This window comes from Cyprinus carpio, chromosome B8 (assembly GCF_018340385.1).
Source record: "Cyprinus carpio isolate SPL01 chromosome B8, ASM1834038v1, whole genome shotgun sequence".
NCBI classification, from domain to species: Eukaryota; Metazoa; Chordata; class Actinopteri; order Cypriniformes; family Cyprinidae; genus Cyprinus; species Cyprinus carpio.
In genome coordinates, this window is record NC_056604.1 from 2,894,481 (window position 1) to 2,915,343 (window position 20,863).

The 20,863-nt window shown below is 40.5% G+C and overlaps 1 protein-coding gene across 1 annotated transcript in view; it reads left to right on the plus strand.

Annotated features, from left to right (window-relative positions):
- The window catches only part of LOC109061461 (protein FAM102A-like), a 35,868-nt gene extending 17,755 nt beyond the window's left edge, over positions 1-18,113 (plus strand). The window contains exons 3-12 of the mRNA XM_042729233.1: positions 1,846-1,966; positions 2,106-2,135; positions 4,994-5,110; positions 6,410-6,456; positions 6,555-6,685; positions 7,331-7,432; positions 8,612-8,780; positions 10,176-10,297; positions 16,487-16,556; positions 16,639-18,113. Of these exons, the coding sequence (XP_042585167.1) occupies positions 1,846-1,966; positions 2,106-2,135; positions 4,994-5,110; positions 6,410-6,456; positions 6,555-6,685; positions 7,331-7,432; positions 8,612-8,780; positions 10,176-10,297; positions 16,487-16,556; positions 16,639-16,684 (955 nt within the window). The 3' untranslated portion in view covers positions 16,685-18,113. The remainder of the gene's footprint in view (positions 1-1,845; positions 1,967-2,105; positions 2,136-4,993; positions 5,111-6,409; positions 6,457-6,554; positions 6,686-7,330; positions 7,433-8,611; positions 8,781-10,175; positions 10,298-16,486; positions 16,557-16,638) is intronic.
- Positions 18,114-20,863: the final 2,750 nt, after the last annotated feature.

Genomic DNA, 20,863 nt, shown 5'->3' on the forward strand with positions numbered 1-20,863 from the left:
TTACGTAATATATATTTTTTTGTTTTATAAAATTATATCCATTTTTTCAAATTATTTTATAAAATTATTTCTGTTATGTTGAGAGTGTCTGACCTCATAAGGCCCACCTGACAGGCATTATTAAAACATTAATCCATCTGTATCAGAAGCTAGCGGCATGCACGTTTGACAAATGTGACTAGTTCTGTTATTTCTATACTAGTTTAAGTTGTTTCTGTTTCCTAAAACACATTTTTAAGCATGTCTCTCAGAGGTCTCAAACAGAGCACAGGGTTATGGTTTGGGTTCAACTGTTGTTAATTTGCTTTATATAAAACGAGTGTGTGGTGTGTCCTCATTTAGATGAACGTGTGAGTGTAAGCAAGCATGTATGCAGTTTTTTTTATTTTTGGCTGAGAACATGAAACTGAGTCACACACTAATGCCACTCCTCAGTGCGATATGAAGTGTGTGTGTGTGTGTGTGTGTGTGTGTGTGTGTGTTTGAGTGTGAAGAAGGATTAGGAACAGATGCCGTTGTTGGCGAAAAGCCACATTAACAGAACGTTTTGTAGATGGAGATGGTCCTGATCTCTCGTGCGTGTTTATATCCACCAAATCCATAATGACATAATGTTTTAAAAGCATTCAACAGTTTTATTTGCTCCAGCTGCGAGTAAATCCACTCAAACCTGGATTCCCAGAAACCTGCGAGGTTTCTCAGAAGTTCTGAGTGGTTGGTTGCTGCTAGTCAGTTGTTTACTGTTTCATTAATGTAACATTTGTTACACAACTCAGTGGTTTCTTCTGAAAAACTGAAAGTTGTCATTGGGTTTGCTTCCACAGTCATATCATTAGACATATAGATGGTCAGAAGCTCATGAATATATTCAGTACTGTTTGTTCACGCTTCTCTTTACATTCTCAGAGACGGTCATGAGTTTGTGTGAATGTGTTTGTGTGTATATTTGACTTGACGCATGTGTGTTTGTATAGTAAATAAGCGCCAGGTTTGTGAATGTAGACTTTTGAGCAGTTTCCATCCCATCTGTTTGCAGTCTTCAGAACTAGTGATGCACCAAAAATGACCGAAGCCACTTTTAATAGCCAAATCCACTGACTAGACCAGAGTCCTCACTAATTTTCAAACCCTGGTTACCGACATGATCTCTTCTTCGTGTTATATCACGAAATAAACATGAATGAACATCAGAAGCCATGTTGAACTATACTGTACAGTAAATTGTACCAAATCTCATATAATTGATCGATTAGTGTTTAAAACATGGAGATGCGGAAGTAAAACGGCAATAAGTTGCATGACATATACCTCAGAAAAGCCATTCAACATCCATCTGATCTCTAAAGGTAAAACATAACTCTAGAGAGCTAAATATTACGACTTAATATATAAATGACTTCACCTGATAGTGATGTCTTCATCATCTTACGTGCAGTTGAAATATTATAGTTTTTTGGTTTGTTTTGCTATAAATGGAAACTTTCATTTACAGTGATTCTGTGAAACTGGTTTCAGTGCACGACTAGCAGGAACAGAATCAGGCATTGTGTCAATCATATAATGTGATTATCCTTTACATTGTAACTAAACGCTTCAGAATGGCTCTTATATTGAAATAAACTCCTTCGGTTTAGTTTGATTGATCCCAGTTCCTTGCCTTTGAAGGTCAGGATCTTCTCCAGTCGCAAACAGCCTGGAAACGCTTTAATACATGAGCGACCAACACAAACCCACAGACCCACAGCTTGAAACATTAGCAGAGAGTCGATATCACACCCAACATCAACATATCATCAGCATTCAGTCTGAAATAACAGTCCTGGATCTTTGTTCTCTCGCCCGCAGAGAAGAGGTCCACCAGAACGCCGTTCGCTGGAGGAAGAGGTTCTCCTTTGTGTGCAAAATGAGCGCCAACCCCGACACCGGCGTTCTGGACCCCTGCGTGTGTCGCGTCTCTGTCAGGAAGGTGAGGTTTAGTCTCATTGAAGCGAGGTTATGTTTGAGTTGAACTTAAAGGTGGAAGTGTTGCTCATGAAGGTGTGTTGGGATAAACATCGATGACTGTCCCGTCACTGAACTTCACTCTCTTCCTGTTTTCATTACAGGAACTCAAAGGAGGAAAAGCATATTCAAAGGTGAGTGAAAGCGTCACATCTTTCCTTACTGTACAATTATGTATAGAATGGAGCAATCTAACATTCATTCAAAGGCTCAAATATTAATTGAACAATTTAAATTGAACATTAATCTCTTTAAATTTCTTTCAAATAAAAAAGTTTTAACCCCCAGTAATTATTATAAAATAATAATATATATATATTTTAAAGAAATAAATTAATACAACAAGGATGCATCCAAAGTGACATTATAATGTGATAAAAGATTTCTACTTTCTGTGAATCCTGAAAAATGAAATGTATCACAGTTTCCACAAACATATTCAGCAGCACATCTGTGTTCAACATTGATAATAATCAGAAATGTTTATTGAGCAGTAAATCATCATATTAGAATGATTTCTGAAGATCATGTGACACTGAAGACTGGAGTAATGATGCTGAAAAAAAAACAAAAAATAAAAAAAATAAATTACTTTATATTATATATTCACATAGAATACAGCTATTTGAAATTGCAATAATATTTCACAGTATTACTGTTTTAAATGTATTTTTAATCAAATAAATGCAACCAGGGTGAGCAGAAGAAATATATATATTTAATTTTACTGACCCCAAACTTTTTTGCTAGTGTATTTGACTGGTTTTATTAGTGGTGAAGTCAAGCATCATAAAATATATTGCGTGCATAATATAGGGATGATTATGATCTGAATGCCATGATATGCCTTTGACTTTGATGCATAAAGCTTTGAATGTGCACAGGATTGGTCTCTTTCATCTTGTTATTCCATCATGATATGTTATAAAGAGCCGTGCCAATTATAAATCAAGCCATAAAATAGCAAACTGCATTTATGAAAGACTGGAACTGCCTCTCTGATGTTTTCATTTGTCAGTGGATTACCTTTGTGAGCTACTTTTGATTTCAAAATTAAGCATTGCTTTTGGGAACGCTTTGTTTTCGCTTGTCATCCTTGCAACGCAATAAAATCACATAAAGCTCATAAAATAAATGTAGTCTATAGGTGCCTTCATGCTGCTGCTAGGGTTCAATGCATCATGTGAAAAGCCTTTACAAGGTGTTATTGGAGTCATATGACACTCTACAGTCAACAAAACATTAAACTTCACAGTATTATGGTGTACAGGAGACACTAACTCGCCTCGATATGATGTTGTAAACTCATTTGTCTGGCTTGTCACAAGATTTTCACGCTCATTATGAAGCCATGGTCATAGGCATGTGATGCTTATCTTACATAAGCAATGCTTAAAAGACCATTCAATCTCGTGGCCTGACCCGGCGTTACCCATAAGTGCCCTAGATAGTGCACAGAGACGGGAATACTTGATTCTTCACAAGTTAAACAACTTTTCCTTGTATTCTCCCCTGCAGCAGGGCTAAGTTTGGATTTCCCCCATCTAAAAATACTCGTGCTCCGCAGGAGAAGGGCTCTTTAAATAAATGCATCTGGCAGCGGTAGGTGTTCAGGGAAATGAACCCTCGGGGAGATGTGACAATAACTCAACAGGATGTTTAACTAGCAGCCGTCTACTAAACATTTACCAAGCACTCAGACATGCAACAGGAATGACGCTTCGCTGGGGTCAAAATAGCAAATAATGAATGTACTGTAAGTTGCTCTAGTTGACTAGAAATGACTAGAAATTAATTGACTTGAAAAAGTGATCCGTTCAACAAAAGATCAGTTTAGACTTGCATTGTCATGAGACTTATGGTTGCACAACAGAACAGAAAAAATAAACTGAAAGCAAGGATGCATTAAATTAATAGTAAAGACATTTATAATGTTGCAAAAGATTTAAATTTTAAATAAATGCTGTTCTTTTTTTTTTTAAACGTGATGACAGAAATACAAGAAAAATGAAAATATACACATAAAACAGAAACCTAATATTTTTTAAAATGAAGACAGGGAGCAAAAATAAGGGACAGTAAAAAATAAATAAATAAATAAACAAATAAATAAAACAGAAAATTTACATTTTTAAAATCAAGCACAGTAATATACAAGGCACAGTAATGCAAGAAATTAGCTTAAAATGATAAATAAATAAATAAAAAAGCCAATGGGGTGAAAATAAGGGACAGTAGACAATTTTAAATCAGTAATAGAAAACAGAATAGAATAAATAAAAGAAACCCAAACTTATGTTTAATTCAAACACAGAAGAGAAATTATACAAAAAATGCTGTTCTTTTGAACTTTCTAATAATCTGTGAATCCTGAAAAATAAAATGTATCCCGGTTTCCATAAAAATATCGTGCAGCACAACTGTTTTCAACATTGATAATAATCAGAAATGTTTCTTGAGCAGCAAATCAGTATATTAGAATGATTTCTGAAGATCATGTGACACTGAAGACTGGAGTAATGATGCTGAAAATACAGCTATACATTTGAACATGTATTAACAACTCACGCTATATTCAAATAGAAAACAGTTATTTTAAATTCTAATAATATTTCAAATTTTTACTGTATTTTTGATAAAATCCCATGCATCCTTGATGAGCAGAAGAGACCTCCAGAACTGGATTATTCTGGGAAAATGTGATTCGTTTTGTGGTGACTGTGATATTCCGGTTTGGACGGATCCGGTATTCCCCTGTAGCTCGGTTCAACTTACAATCAAATTAGTTTTGAAAGGCAAAGTTTCAACAAACTGTGGGGCTGAGAAAGAGCAGGAGGGAACGAGTCTGATGTGCACCATATGCTCTATACGCTGCCAAACTATAATCAGCACATATTTCACATTTGGCATGGCATGATGGGAATCCTGTGCTCATAAACAAAAGCCAGTGTCAGTATGTGTGTGTGTGTGTGTGTGTGTGTGATCCTCTCAGCTGGGCTTTGCTGATCTGAACATGGCGGAGTTTGCTGGCTCGGGCTCCACCGCACGCTGCTGTCTGCTGGAGGGATACGACACCAAGAACACCCGGCAGGACAACTCCATCCTGAAGGTCAGAGGTCAAACACCAGCTCACATACTGCAGTACACTTTCTTTTTTTTTCCCCCCCAAACTCATTTATCTCATTTATTAGGAACCGCATTTTCTAGTGAGTGACAAGTTCATTATTTATATATATATATATATATATATATATATATATATATATATATATATATATATATATATATATATATATATTATATATATATATATATATATATAAAAAAAAAGAACATTTTTTTTAAATCAAGCCATCTGTGTTGAAATTCTAAAACTTAATTTTGAAAATAAAGAAATGAAAATACATGAATAAAACAGACACTTTAAACAAACAAACTAGCAAATAAATAAATAAATAAATAACATGAATAACTAAATAAATAACATAAATAACAGGGTTCAAATACAAGTGACAGTAGCTAGAAAAGCAAGAAATTAATTAAAATACATAGATAAATAATCCCACAAACTAAAACTAAGCCAACAGGGGTACAAATATATATATATATATAGGCACAGTAGAGAGAAATTCAAGAAATTAATGTAAAATAAATACATAAATAAAAAAAAAAAAAAATTAAACAGACAAAAAAAAATTAAATCAAGCCAACAGGGGAGCAAAACCAAGGGACAAGAGACAGAAATTTGAGAAAATAATGTAAAATAAAAAATAAAATAAAATAAAATAAAAATAAATGCATGAAAAATAAAATAAATAAAACAAACTTAACACAAAATCGAGCCAACAGGGCAGCAAAAACAAGCGACAGTATACAGAAAAGGATTTACAATTACAAATAAATACATAAAATGTAAATAAATAAATACATAAAAATAAATGAAAATAAACAGGTAAAATAGATACTTAACATTCTTAAAACCAAGCCAGAAGAGGTGCAAAAACAAAGAGCTGTAGATAGAAAATAAATAGTAAATAAACAGATAAATAATAACTAGATGAAAATAAATAAACACAGAAATGCAAGAAATTAATTATAAACAAACAAATAGTTTAATAAAAAAACAAAACAGAGACGAAACATTTTTGAAGGCATCAGAGGCACACATACAAGGGACAGTAGACAGAAATTCACTTTAAATGTTTAATATGAACAAAAAGCAAAACATTAACAGGTTTCTAAAAATGTGATTGTGATTGCTCCACATTTCTGCTCTCTCCTGCTTGATGATGGTCATGTTCGCTTAAAAAATATTCAGGTGAAGACTAGGGAGCAAGTTATGCAAGCATCATTCTTCATGAAAAACTTATCTGTGAAAATCTAACAGGTTCTTTCCTGTCTTTTTGAAGTGACCATCGGAATGACCCTCTTATCCGGAGATCCCTGTTTCAAAACGTGAGCTCTGGAGCCCCCTTCAGGCTGATTAATGACATTACAACAAACATCATCAGCAATGTTACTGATTTCATGCGCGTGTTTTTGTGTATAATTAGTCCTCCAAGCACGGCCAAATGTATATCTGTGGCCGGTCGAGACCCTTCCCTGCAGCTGGACTGTAAAGGAGAAGGAACCGCTGAGGTTTTGCCCCGACTGACTAAACAGAGACCTTCTGTACTCAGCTCTGGTAAAAAAACAAACACTTTATTAAAGGTGTATTTTATCACATACATGAATGAGAATCATTTATTAGCCAGTAGTAATAATGAAATCCTAATATGTGACTCTGGAGCACAAAGCAGTGTTAAGTCTCTGGGGTATATTTGTAGCAATATCCAAAAATACATTGTATGGGTCAAAATTACTGATTTTTCTTTTATTCCAAAAATCATTAAGATATTAAAAGCTCATGTTCCATGAAGATATTTAGTAAATTTCCTACTCTAAACATATCAAAACTTAATTTTTGATTAGTAATATGCATTGCTAAGAACTTCATTTGAACAACTTTAAAGATGATTTTCTCAATATTTAGATTTTTTTGCACCCTCAGATTCCAGATTTTCAAATAGTTGTATCTCAGACAAATATTGTCCATCAATGGAAAGATTATTTACTCAGCTTTCAGATGACGTATAATACTCAATTTCAAAAAATTGACCCCCTATGACTGGTTTTGTGCTCCAGGGTCTCATATTTCAGAGAATATCACAGTGCATGTCCAGTAAACTTCACGTTTATGTTCTTTCTGTTTGTGGTATCATTGTTAATATTCAGTGCAGTATTTCTGTAGTCATTATGAATGATTTTTCTATCTGTTTTTGTTCTTTAGCTCTTCCCGAGGAGGTGGATCAGGGTCAAAGTCCTGATGAATCGTTTCACACGGGACATTCACGCAACTCGAGTTATGCCAGTCAGCAGAGCAAGCTATCAGGTGTGTGTGTGTGTGTGTGTGTGTGTGTGTGTGTGTGTGTTGAATGTCTTTCCAGAAGAAAGGAAAGCCCAGTGAATTCTGTAAGTTTTCTTGCGTGTCGTCGCTGATTCAGGAAGCGCGCCTCTACAGCTTCCTGTCTTTATTTCCTGCTTTAGGTGTGGGAATGTTTGTTTAACATACTGCTACTGACACTTCAGGAGCGCTTCCGGCAAAAACACTTAAAAGACACTTAAAGCTTTTTCACGCGACTCAATGTTTTCCAGGATATTCTGCATGTGAATCTCATCAGCTGCAGCGTGTTTGTGCGCTTCGTCACATTATTGCTGCATTACAGTTCATCTGTCTTTGCAGTTTTACATCGCAATAACTTATGACATAGATTAAGTACATTTTAGAGTTGTTAAACTAAAACTAAAACCATAAAAAATATTTGCTTTACTAAAAAAGTCAAATGAATGAAATGGTAAAATATACGTTAACGGAATAAAAATCTGTCTATCTATGATTAAAAATGACAAAAACAGGATGCAATTTCTAAAACTACAACTACAATTAAAAGATCAAAATATTAAATAATATAATATTATAATTTAAAAATATTGTAATTATTTTTAAAAATAAAAACAAAGAATAAATAAATAAATTAATCATTTGAAGTACTGAAAACTATAATCATATCTGAATTATACTAAAATAACATTGATTAAATGTTTAAATGTTTTAAATAATATTGTTTAAATAAATGTTTTAAATATTAATCATGTCATTTTCATACAATTTTGACTGATAATTTTTTGTGATGCATATTTTATTGTATCTTTAGTTCTTTCTTATTGTTTATTTGCTGTAGTATTTTTTTCTCTGTAACTCTGTAAATTGTCAACATTTAGCACTTTATAGGGATAGTTCACCCAAAAATGAAAACTGTGTCATCATTTACTCACCCTGATGTTGTTCCAAACCTGTATGAGTTGCTTTTTTATGTTGTATAGTAGGAAAAGAAATACTTTGGAAGTCAATGGGAATATATGAATATATTTCACGGTTTATTACGCCCACTTTCTGTATCCTACAAACGTCATAAAATCGCTCTTCTGCGAAGCTTCAGTGCTTTTCATGTGGAGCTTGAAGTGTTGCATGATGTTTATTGATCGTGTGTTTGTGTGTGTGTGTGTTCAGGCTACAGCACGGAGCACTCCCGCTCCTCCAGTCTGTCTGATCTGACCCATCGCAGGAACACATCTACAGGCAGCAGCGTGAGCGCCGACCCCCCGTCTGAGAGCGACACCCGTCCCGAGCGGCCTCCACGCCCCCCGCGGCCCATCTTACCCTCCAACAGACCGCTACGGTACGGCCACGGCAGCCGCCAGAGACTAAACGTGCCACAGTACATTGAGCTGCACGATTAATGGAATCACAAAAAAAATTGCAGACGATATAATCACATGATAATGAAATCATTCACAGCTTGTCAGTGAGTTAGTAAATGCTGCTCCATCTGAAAGCACGTGAAAATACCACATTATATAACGTGTTTTTACTCCAAACTCACTTCAGAACATCAGTCGAGTGTTTGAAATAAATCCTTCTGTGAGATGATGTGGCTTCTTACACAAAATAAGGCATGCAACATATTTCATAATATTCTGAGCAGCGTTGCATTCTTATATTTGACCCTGCAGCACAGAAGCAGTCTTAAGTCGCTGGGGTTTATTTGTAGCAATAGCCAAAAATACATTGTATGGGTCAAAATTATCCTTTTTAATCATTAGGATATTAAGTAAAGATCATGCTCCATAAGATATTTTGTAAATTTCCTACTGTAAATATATTAAAACTTAATTTTTGATTAGTAATATGCATTGCCAATAACTTCATTTGAACAACTTTAAAGATGATTTTCTCAATATTTAGATTTTTTTGCACTCTCAGATTCAGAGGCGTCATGCCCATTCAAAGTAAGATATAATTTCATAGTGTAAACAGCTTCAGTGATTTTAATGAGAGTTTTTGAGAGTGCCTGAACTAGACTGTCAGTGAAAATCTCTTTCTTTCTGTACCATGAAAGTGTTATGATTAGTAGCCTAACTTTCAGTGTTAAATTTACATTAAATATAAACTCAGTCGTATTAAAAATACATTATGGCATGACACTCATATCTGTTAATTATGTAAACAGACAGGGTTTTTATGCATAGTTAGTTTACATTATTAGGTGACCATCGCCCACTATAGATCAAGATCTTTCATGATAATTCAGTTATAGCGTTTAGGAATGTCACAAATAAAAACAAAAAAACAAAAAAAACAGTTATTCATCATGTGACACAAACACACCCACTACGCCCCTGCTCAGTTGTATCTCAGACAAATATCGTCAGATCCTAACAAATGATGATGTATAAATCTCAATTTCAGAAAAATTTGCCGTTATGACTTGTTTTGTGGTCCAGGGTCACATGTACTATATTATAATGAAAATTATAATTATAATGAGAACTCCTAAATCATATATTGTTGTAGTGGTGTGTTTATTCGTCGCGTTAGATCTGCTGTTTATTCAGCTAGCGCTGCAGGGAGTTCCTGGGTTTCTTCTGCAGGCCTTCGGATGGAGATTAACTGCTGATTACAGAACCGTGCTTCACTGAAACATACGCATGACAACTGCAGCTTTTGCCTGATCGTGATTTATCGTGCAGCCCTAACAGTAAATGTAAGTGGCATTTCCTTCTGTGTACTCCAGGAGGAAGCAGGATTCGGTGGAGGATCGCCCGAGCTGGGTCAACGACACGCGTATCGACGCAGACGACATCGTGGAGAAGATCGTACAGAGTCAGAACTTTTCAGACATCAGTAACAATGAAGGTGACGATCAAACTTGATCTCTGCTGATCCACGAGCAGCGTCTGAACACTGATGTATTGTACGTTTGCAGTGGAAATACTCGCATATGCTTGCGTAACTAATAACTATTGCACCAAAACAAGAGCTTAAACTTTGCCAGCTAGGTATCACTTTATGAAATCAAGCATGATTACTGAAATGATTCATTGCAGATTTACACTGAGTTCTATTCTTGTATTTACAGTCTTGATGCAGGTATTTATATAATAATAATATACACACTTTATTTATATACTGAAAATATATCTGAAAATAAATACATATTTTATCTTCATATTTATATATATATATATATATATATATATATATATATATATATATATATATATATATATATATATTGCATAGATATAATCTACAAATAATAAAATAATATAACAAAAACATAGATAAATAAAACTGCAAAAATATATAAAATATTTTAATAATTATTTTTTGGTTCATTGAGTTTTTATTTTTTTGTATTTCCAGTATTGACGCAGGTATTTAAACGATAATAAATGTTGAAATATTATTTATATTAAATATTATTATATTATATATAATTTCTAAATCTGCAAATGTATTTGAATAAGATATTATATATATTAAACTCACTATATATATTGTGGCGAGGTGAGGAACTACACGACAACCGATAGACAGAGAAAATCCCCGAAGGGTGGATTTATTGACAACTTTGTGCTCTGAGTGAAGACAGTGCTCTCCGTAGTGCTCCAACTCCCTCGTGCTCTCTGTGCCTTGAGTGGTGGATCCCGTGCGGTGCTCTCCTGGTTGGGGCTGACGGTCACACGCTGCTCTCTATGACAGAGGAGGAAAGAGTTAGGGTCTGTGTCGGGAGACATTGCTCACCATACTGCTTTCCTCCCCGGCTGAAGTAGACGCCTCTTCACGAGCGGCAGGTGCGGCCGCTCAGCCCGTGACGAGCTAGTGCCGGTGATTCCACTGTGTTGCCAGGGCGACGCTGACGAGCGCTCGGGACACACGTCACACTCCCCCCCCCTAAGCGTCGACCTGCGCCTGCGGAACCATGGGGAGATATGGGGAGGGTGGGGAGTGGAGCCTGACAGACCTGCGAAAGCTGCCCCTATCCTGGAGAGGCCGTCCGCGTTGGCGTTGGCTGTCCCCGCCCGGTGTTGTACGGTGAAGTGGAAGTCCTGGAGCGCAAGGAACCACCGGGTCACCATGGGATTGGTGTCCTTTGCGCGGGCCATCCACTGCAGTGGCGCATGATCTGTCAGCAGGGTGAACCGGCGGCCGAGGAGGTAATAGCGAAGCTCCAGGACTGCCCACTTGACAGCCAACGCTTCCTTCTCCACGGCGGCATACCGTTGTTCGGTCGGGGTCAGCTTCCAGCTAATATAGATCACCGGGTGTTCCTCGCCGTCCTGGACCTGGGACACAACGGCTCCTAACCCGGTGTCTGAGGCGTCGGTTTGCACCAGGAAGGGGCAGTTGAAATCGGGGGGCTCGCAGGACTGGCTCCGTGGTGAGGGCTGACTTCACCTGCTGGAATGCCTCTTCCGCTTCTGGACTCCAGGCTACCTTCTCGGGTTGCCCCTTCCTGGTCAGATCTGTCAGGGAAGAGGCTAAGGAGGAGAAGTTAGGGATAAAACAACGGTAGTATCCCGCCAACCCCCAAAAAGGCTCGTACCTGGGTCTTGGTAGTGGGCCGCGGTGCCGAGAGGATAGCTGTCACCTTATTTTCCTGGGGGCCCGGAGGAGGCCGCGACCCACGCAGAAGCCCAGGTACTTGGCTTCTGACAGCGCTAGGTGACACTTGCGGGGGTTGGCGGTTAGTCCCGCCCGGCGCAGCTCCAACAGCACCCTCCGGAGCCGCTCTAAATGCTCCCCCCAGGTCTCGGAATGGATGACCACGTCGTCGATGTAGGCCGCGGCGTAGGCCATATGGGGCCTCAGCAGGACATCCATGAGCCTCTGGAAGGTGGCGGGTGCCCCGTGCAGGCCGAAGGGAAGGACCCGGTATTGCCAGTGGCCACTGGGGGTTGAGAAGGCTGTCTTGGGCTTGGCATCCTTAGACAGAGGGACTTGCCAATAACCTTTGGTGAGGTCGAGAGTCAATATGAACCGGGCCCTTCCCAGTCTATCCAGGAGCTCATCGACTCGGGGCATGGGGTAGCCATCAAACTCAGAGACCTCATTTAGGCGGCGGAAGTCGTTGCAGAACCGGAGGGTGCCGTCGGGCTTCGGGACCATTACGATGGGGCTGGACCAGGGACTCCGCGAGGGCTCAATTACCCCCAACTTCAACATCTCCTGTACCTCTGTCTCGATTGCGTGTCGCCGAGCCTCCGGGACACGATAGGGCCGCTGCCGGACGATAACTCCTGGTGGTGTTCGGACTTCGTGCTGGATGACGGTCGTCCGCCCTGGCAGGGGGGAGAACACATCCAAGAACTGACCGACCAGGTGCTGCAGTTCCGTCTTCTGGGCCGCGGAGAGAGATTGGGATCCATGTCTACAACCACGGGAGAGGTGGTGGCGAGGGCCGAGAGCTGGGGTCCGGTCCCCACCCCAGCGCTTCAACAGATTTATATGATAGAGCTGCTCCTCTTTTCGGCGACCTGGTTGGCGCACTTTATAGGTGACGGGTCCTACCCGTTCGGTGACCGTGTATGGGCCCTGCCAGCGTGCCAGGAATTTACAGGCGGAGGTGGGGACCAGAACAATGACGTAGTCTCCCGGCTGGAACTCCCGTGGTTGGGCGGCCCGATTGAAGAGGCGCTGCTGGTCTTGCTGGGCCTTGGACAGGTGCTCCCGGACCAATGGCATGACCCTGTCGATCCGCTCTCTCATGGCCTTGATGTGCTCGAGGGTGGTCCGACCTACCGCAGGCTGTTGCTCCCAGGCTTCCCGGGCGACATCTAGAAGCCCTCAGGGTTGGCGGCCCGAAGAGGAGCTCGAAGGGCGTGAAGCCGGTGGAAGCCTGGGGCACCTCCCGGATCCCGAACAGCACATACGGGATCATTTGGTCCCAGTCGCGTTGGTCCTCGGCCCCCGACTCGTCGCAGCATTTGCTTAAGGGTCTTGTTTTAAAACGTTCCACGAGCCCATCAGTTTGTGGATGGTATACGCTGGTCCGGATCTGCCGGACTTTGAGGAGCTTGCAGAGGTCAACCATGATCCGGGACATGAAAGGAGTGCCCTGGTCGGTCAAGATCTCCGCTGGTAGGCCAACCCGACTACTCAGTAGGAAGAGCTCCTGTGCGATGTTCTTTGCGGTGGCCTTGCGGAGGGGAATGGCCTCTGGGTAGCGGGTGGCATAATCCACGATAACTAGGATGTGTTCATGCCCCCGGGCGGACTTCGGCAGCGGCCCCACCAGGTCCATCCCGATGCGCTCGAAGGGCACCTCTATGATAGGCAGCGGGATCAGCGGGCTGGAGGGAGGAGTATGTGGCGATGTCCGTTGGCACGTCGGGCAAGCTTCGCACTACCGCCTGACATCCCCATCCAGTCCAGCCCACTTTAAGCGACCCCTTAACCTGAGCGCGGTGTTTTGAGCGCCGAGGTGGCCAGCCATCGGGTGGGCATGGGCGAGTTCCAACACCGTCTGGACTTTGCTTCGCGGTACCACCAGCAACGTCTTTTCCTCCCCCCTTCGCTGCGCGACACAGTAAAGCAGGCCGTTTTGGACGACGAAATGGGGAGTGGGGTGGGGAGCCGGTTGTAAATCCTCTCCTTCCGCCACCACCCGCACTTGAGACCAGCAATGCTTGAGGCGTTCGTCCCCCCGCTGCTCGTTGGCGAGCGTTCCCCCCTCCCGCTATCTGCTGGAAGACATCAAAGAACCAGGTTAGAGTTTTGGGAGGGGGACTCACCTCCTCGCGGGCTGTCCGACGTCAGCAGCGCGGGCCGTCGTCGAGGGCGCCTTGCTGATCTCCGGCGTCGGCGGTCCCCGGCCAGGCTAGCAGGCTGTGTGCTGGAGGTGAGGAGCTGATCAAACCCCGGCCAATCCCGGCCGAGGAGAACGGGTACCGGTAGGTCCTTTAAGATTCCCACTTCGACGGGCCAGGAACCAGGTGTCGCGGTGATGGTCACTCGCCGTGCCGGTACATGCCTGGTATCCCCGTGCTCGCACGTTATCACCAGCCGGGCTCTGGAACCGGTTCTGGGCGGAAGGACAGTTGGTTGTATCAGGCTTACCCCGCTGCCCGAGTCGAGGAGGGCGATGAACGGCCGGCCATTGATGTGCACCTCGGCTCGCGGTGCCTCCGGCGGCGGGTTGTGCACTGAACAGCCTGCTAGCCATATCCGTCCTGGGGAGCGCGGCGGCTCAGTGGGCATCGGTTCGTCCTGGGGGCCGGGAACCGCAGGCCTGCTCACGGGTCGCTGGGTGCCCTCCGGCGAGCGTCGCTCCTGGACCACCCTTCGGGGAAAAGGCGGCGCTCGCTCGCCCCCTACCTCCCGGTGTTGGGCGGCCTCCGCCAGCTCAATGGCCTCCACGAGCTCGTCGAGATCGGTGGGATTCCTCATGCCAGCCGCCTGCCTCAACGCGCGGGGGAGGGCGCGGAGGAGTCGGTCGATCACCACACACTCAGCTACCTTGTGTGCGGAGGGACCCCCTGTCAATAGCCAATGGTGGGCCAACCGGGTTAGTTCTGCCGCTTGGGCGCGAGCGGGCTGTCGAGCTCGATATGCCCAGTCATGGAACTGCTGCGCCGCACAGATTGGCGAGAGGCCTACTCGGCTCAGGATTTCCTTTTTCACCTCTTCATAGTCCCGGCTTTTCTCCGCCGTCATGTTGAAATACGCCCGCTGCGCTTCCCCGGTCAGCAGCGGCGCGAGAAGTCTGGCCCACTCGTCCTCTGGCCACGCCTCCCGGATCGCGGTGGCCTCAAACATTTGCATATACATCTCCACATCGTCGTGCGCCGTCATTCGCGGCATCAGCTGTACGGCTTGGACACGGGGGTCAGGCAGCGGCGTGCGGTGGGCGGCGGTGCGGAGGGCGGCGAGCTAGCGTTCGGCGTCTCCTTGACGTGAGGCCATGTGCTCCATTATTTGCTGCTGGCGGATGCTCACCTCGGTGAGGTGTTTAAGCAGCTCTTCCATGCCGGGGGAGGAGCGGCCGCCTGTGGAAAAGAAAACCAATGTCAACAAACAAAAAAAAAAAGAAAACAAAATGGGTGACGGGGACTTAACGATCTCCTCGGGGGTCGGTTGTCGGTGTTCACCTCACACTATGCCCGCATTCTCCACCAGTGTGGCGAGGTGAGGAACTACACGACAACCGATAGACAGAGAAAATCCCCGAAGGGTGGATTTATTGACAACTTTGTGCTCTGAGTGAAGACAGTGCTCTCCGTAGTGCTCCAACTCCCACGTGCTCTCTGTGCCTTGAGTGGTGGATCCCGTGCGGTGCTCTCCTGGTTGGGGCTGACGGTCACACGCTGCTCTCTCTATGACAGAGGAGGAAAGAGTTAGGGTCTGTGTCGGGAGACATTGCTCACCATACTGCTTTCCTCCCCGGCTGAAGTAGACGCCTCTTCATGAGCTGCAGGTGCGGCCGCTCAGCCCGTGACGAGCTAGTGCCGGTGATTCCACTGTGTTGCCAGGGCGACGCTGACGAGCGCTCGGGACACACATGTCACAATATATATATATATACTTATATATTATATATTATGTAAATTATGTACTGCAAATCAGCAAAAAATATTTCATTTATATTTTATTTATCGATATATTGTATATATTACAGGTAAAATGCAAATTTTATATATATATATATATATATATATATATATATATATATATATATATATATACACACACTGTACACACACACATTTTATATTTTTATATATATATATATATATATATATATATATATATATATATATATATATATATATACATATATATGTGTATGTGTATGTGTGTGTGTGTGTGTGTGTGTATGTATACATGTTTTATATATATATACACACATAATGTGTTTTTTAATAAATCTGAATGAAATTTAATGGACAAGACTTCACTGAACATCTTTATCATATCTGATATGAACTTGTGGTGACACCCTGATGTATGTAGCGATGAAACAAAATCTGCTTCCAGTGGAGATGCATTGAGCTGCATGTTAAATCCAGGTGTGAACGGTCACATTCACCTTCTGCTCTTCAGATAGTAACCTGAGACTGTTTGTGAGCCGAGACGGACGGACAGCGCTGAGCGGCATCCAGCTGGGAGACAGGTGATTCCACACAAACACACAAACTACAGCATCAAGAGCTGAAAACACACACTCACTGATCACACTGTGTGTTGTGTTACAGAGTCTCTGCTGGAGTGTACGAGCCGGTCGTCATCGAAAGCCATTAGATTTACACCCGTGGTGTTCCTGAGTCATCATGTTATCATCAAAACACTGAAATAATCACACAAATCTACTCCAATCACCTGTTGAATCAGAGCAACATCTAAATCTAAATTAGTCCAGATACATGTTTCAGAGCCAAACCACTGCAGATGCCTGAAGCACACCTCATAACGCTTTCCCCCGGATCTAACAGTGTCGTGATGCTGCACTATAACACTATAGTTTTTCTTCTGGATAGAGATCTGATCTTATATCTATGGAAGCATGTTTCTGACAGGATAAAAAAAAAAAAAAAAAAAAAAGGTAATTGTGGAGAAAAAAAGTAAGAATTGCTACATTTAAGTTCAAAACGGCAAGAATTACAAGATATAAACTCACAATTCTGAGAAAAAATTATTATTAATTTTTTCTTTTTTTTTGTTCCATGGTGGAAACAAAAAAAAAACTCAATTGCAGGTCATAAATTCAGAATTGAGACGTACACTTAAAATTCTGAATTGAAATCTCGCAGTTCATTTTTTGTATCTCACTTTTTTCTTGCAATTCTTGCAAATCTTACTTTTTTTCCCCCTCAGATTTGATGGAAACAAAGCCCAAATTGTGAAATTCAAAAGTGGCAATAACCTTTTTAATTTTTTAATTGGCTGTTGGAAACAGGCTTCCATGCACACCCCTGAGTGCAGCTGCACATTATTGTCGTCTGCTTCTTCCTTTCACATCTGTGAGTGTACTTGTGTTTCGCTGTCGTCCGAGTCTGATGCCATGTTTTTCAGTTGCATTGAACACTAAGTTTTGACATGATAGGCTCTTTAGGTGGGCTTCTCCTGGAGCACCAGCCGGTCTGAGTGCTGTGAAAGGACCAGAGATGTCATCTTTAAACTTGTTGCTGTGCAGCACAAAACTCCCTCCCTACAGATTCTAGTGTTATAAAACCAGTTTAATGCACTTTACAAGATAATCTCAACCAAAACTGTCCAGGTCACATTGAACCTCAAAATCACAATGAGAAGAAATTCTTTCTTTATAGAGATTTACAATTATAGAAAAAATAAAGGAATATTTTCCCCTGAAAATGAAAATTTCCAGAAAATGTGCTCACCCTCGGGTCATCTAAGATCAGGATGAGTTTGTTTCTTCATCAGATTTGGAGAAATGTAGCACTGCATCAGTGTCTCAGCAGTGGATGCTCTGCAGTGAATGGGTGCCGTCAGAATGAGAGTCCAAACAGCTGATAAAAACATCACAATAATCCACACCACTTCAGTCCATCAGCTAACATCTGGAGACAAAAGCATTTTTGTATTTCAATATTCACGAAACAAACTCCTCTACATCTGAGGATGAGTACATTTTCAGCAAATTTTCATTTGTCTGTATTCACAATGATTATTTTCATTTAAATGTTTGCTTTATTTTTATTTTTTTCTCATTATTATTATTATTATCATTGTATTTTTTTTTTTCATTTTATTATTTAATTAATTATAATTATTATTTTGCATTTCAAGAATTTTGGGGTTATGTACTTAAATGTCATTAAAAAAAATAATCACACATTTTAATAAGACTAATAATAGTCTTTCATTTCTCAGTAAATTCAGATTTTGAGATGAAATATGACCTGGACTTTTTTTTTTTTTTTTTTTTTTGCAAGGTTTCATGAGATTCACCCAAATACTTTTGGGGGCCAAACTGCATACAACTAAATACAAAGTAGCTAATATTTTGAAATCCAGCTTCTGTAAGAACATGTTTACTGGGAAAAGCTGTGTCACCAGCTGTTGATGTTCAGTGGGACTCTAAATGCAGTCAGTGGCAGCACCGATGGATGTTTGATTATTCACAATATCAGAAATGGTTCCAGCCACTGCTGGTTCATATCAGAACCGTAAAGTTGGTCTCTATCACTGTGAAAGTGAAAGTAGGAAAGTTTTCCAGTACAGAGGAGCTCAGATTTCCCAGAACCAGCTGGCTGGTTATTTTCCTTCACAAAACACTCCCTCGAAACAGATTGTGCTGGTGTTTTTGTGTTTTTGTGTTTCTCAAGTGCACTTGATAAGCTGTGATCGACTCTTTGGTGCTGCAGCTCTTGTGAACTGAGTGCTTGACTGCTTTATTCGTAGATTTCCATTCTCTTTAAGCTTTGAAACAGGAGTTCTCTCATTTCTTGTAATGTGAACATACTGCAGATTGGCATTCATTTGAGCGCTTTCTAAATCACATTAACTCTAAACATTAGCACTAAACTCTTTGGATCACACAAGCAGAATGACGTTCATCTGTTCAGCACCAAACACTTGTTCTTGAACTTTGGAGCGAGTTAAAGAGCACAAAATGCACAAGCCCTTCATATCTCCTGCAAATAAGCTAACATTTTAATGCTATATTAATGAGATAGACCTACAACTTAAGAAATCTCCATAATTTCAATGAAATTCACTTGTGTTTGTATGTAGCGCACTATTTTTGTGAATCTCAAATGTGCTTTTAATAAAGTTTAAGAAACAGTTTTACCCGATTTGTTTGTTGATGGACTGATTCAAACTAAATTACACTTTTGTTTATATCTTGTAGTATTCATCCAGCCCCTGTTAAAGCCATATTTTAATTGTAAAAAACAGTCAATAAACATAAGCATTTAAATGTTTGTGATCAGTAGAATTTTTAAAAATGTTTTTAAAACAAGTTTCTTTTGCTCACCAAGGGTGCATTTATTTGTTCAAAATGTGAAATAATATTATAATTTGAGACTTAATTAAATGAGACTGTATTCCCTTGTAATATATTGTAAAATGTAATTTATTCCTGTGTTCAAAGCATCATTACTCCAGTCTTCAGTATCACTTTCTAATATGCTGACATGCTCAAGAAACATTTCTAAGTATTATCAATGTTGAAAATGGTTTAATATATTTGTGAGAACCATTATGCATTTTCGTTCATGAATTATAAAAAAATAAGTTTGGATCATGCACTCAAAAATGTGAGTGACAGTTAAGAGGTTAAGCAAAACCATTTCTGAGAGTTAACATAATTAAAAAAATTTATCGATCATCAAACTGATTAAAATAATGTTAGAATTAAATAAAACTGACATCAACGAAAAATAAGATTTGACATGTCATGTTGGACTAATTTAAACACTTTCTGCATCATGACAAATTATAATACATCATCATAATGTATTAATTATGCGTGGCGCATGCATAGTTTTGCCATTTATGTGCTCTGAAAGGATCATTTCTAAAAAATGAGTGAAAAAAGAAAATTATCAGGGGCAAAAGGCAGGAAGCGACGCAAAGAAGAGGAGTAGAAAAAAGAGCAATACAGAAGCAAAAATCACAAGTTAAACACTGTGTATTAGCCTGTGATGGTTATGCAGTATTTTGAAACAATATTTGGCTGAGATACAACTATTTGAAAATCTGGAATCTGAGGGTGCAAAAAGAAAAATAAACAAAATATTGAGAAAATTGCTTTTAAAGTTGTCCAAATGAAGTTCTTAGCAATGCATATTACTAATCAAAAATGAAGTTTTGATATATTTACAGTAGGACATGTACAAAATATCTTCATGGAACATGATCTTACTTTATATCCTAATGATTTTTGGCATAACAGAAAAAACAATAATTCTGATCCATACAATGTATTGTTGGCTATTGCTATAAATATAGGCTACCAGGGCTACTTATAACTGTTTTTGTGCTCCAGGGTCACATATAGAGTGATGGTCAATGTAAAAAGAGCAAATGGCAGAAGCAGATGAACTAACAGCATAGGAACATAAACTTCCTCATTCAGCTCAACTGTGCATGTATGTTTTTATGTTTGTTTTAAACACTGGCCTGATTTCTTATTGGTTTGGAGCTGTTGATGTGCTTGTAATGTCCTCTACTGGACCCCAACAGTACTACAAGCTCACCTGAGAGCTGCAGACTGACCTACAGTATAATGAAGTAAGCGGTCTCACTGAGGCAGAGGATGATGAGGAAGATCAGGACACACACAGGGTCTCTCCACACACATCTGCAGTGATGGAGTGATATGAACCACAGTCTGAGGCTCGCTGTCAGGAAACACTGAGAGCAAGACAGAGGTCATGAGGTCAAGACACATGACAGATGTTTTCTATTGCTTTCAGATAGCTTTAGATTTACATATATGAAATTGTTTGATGA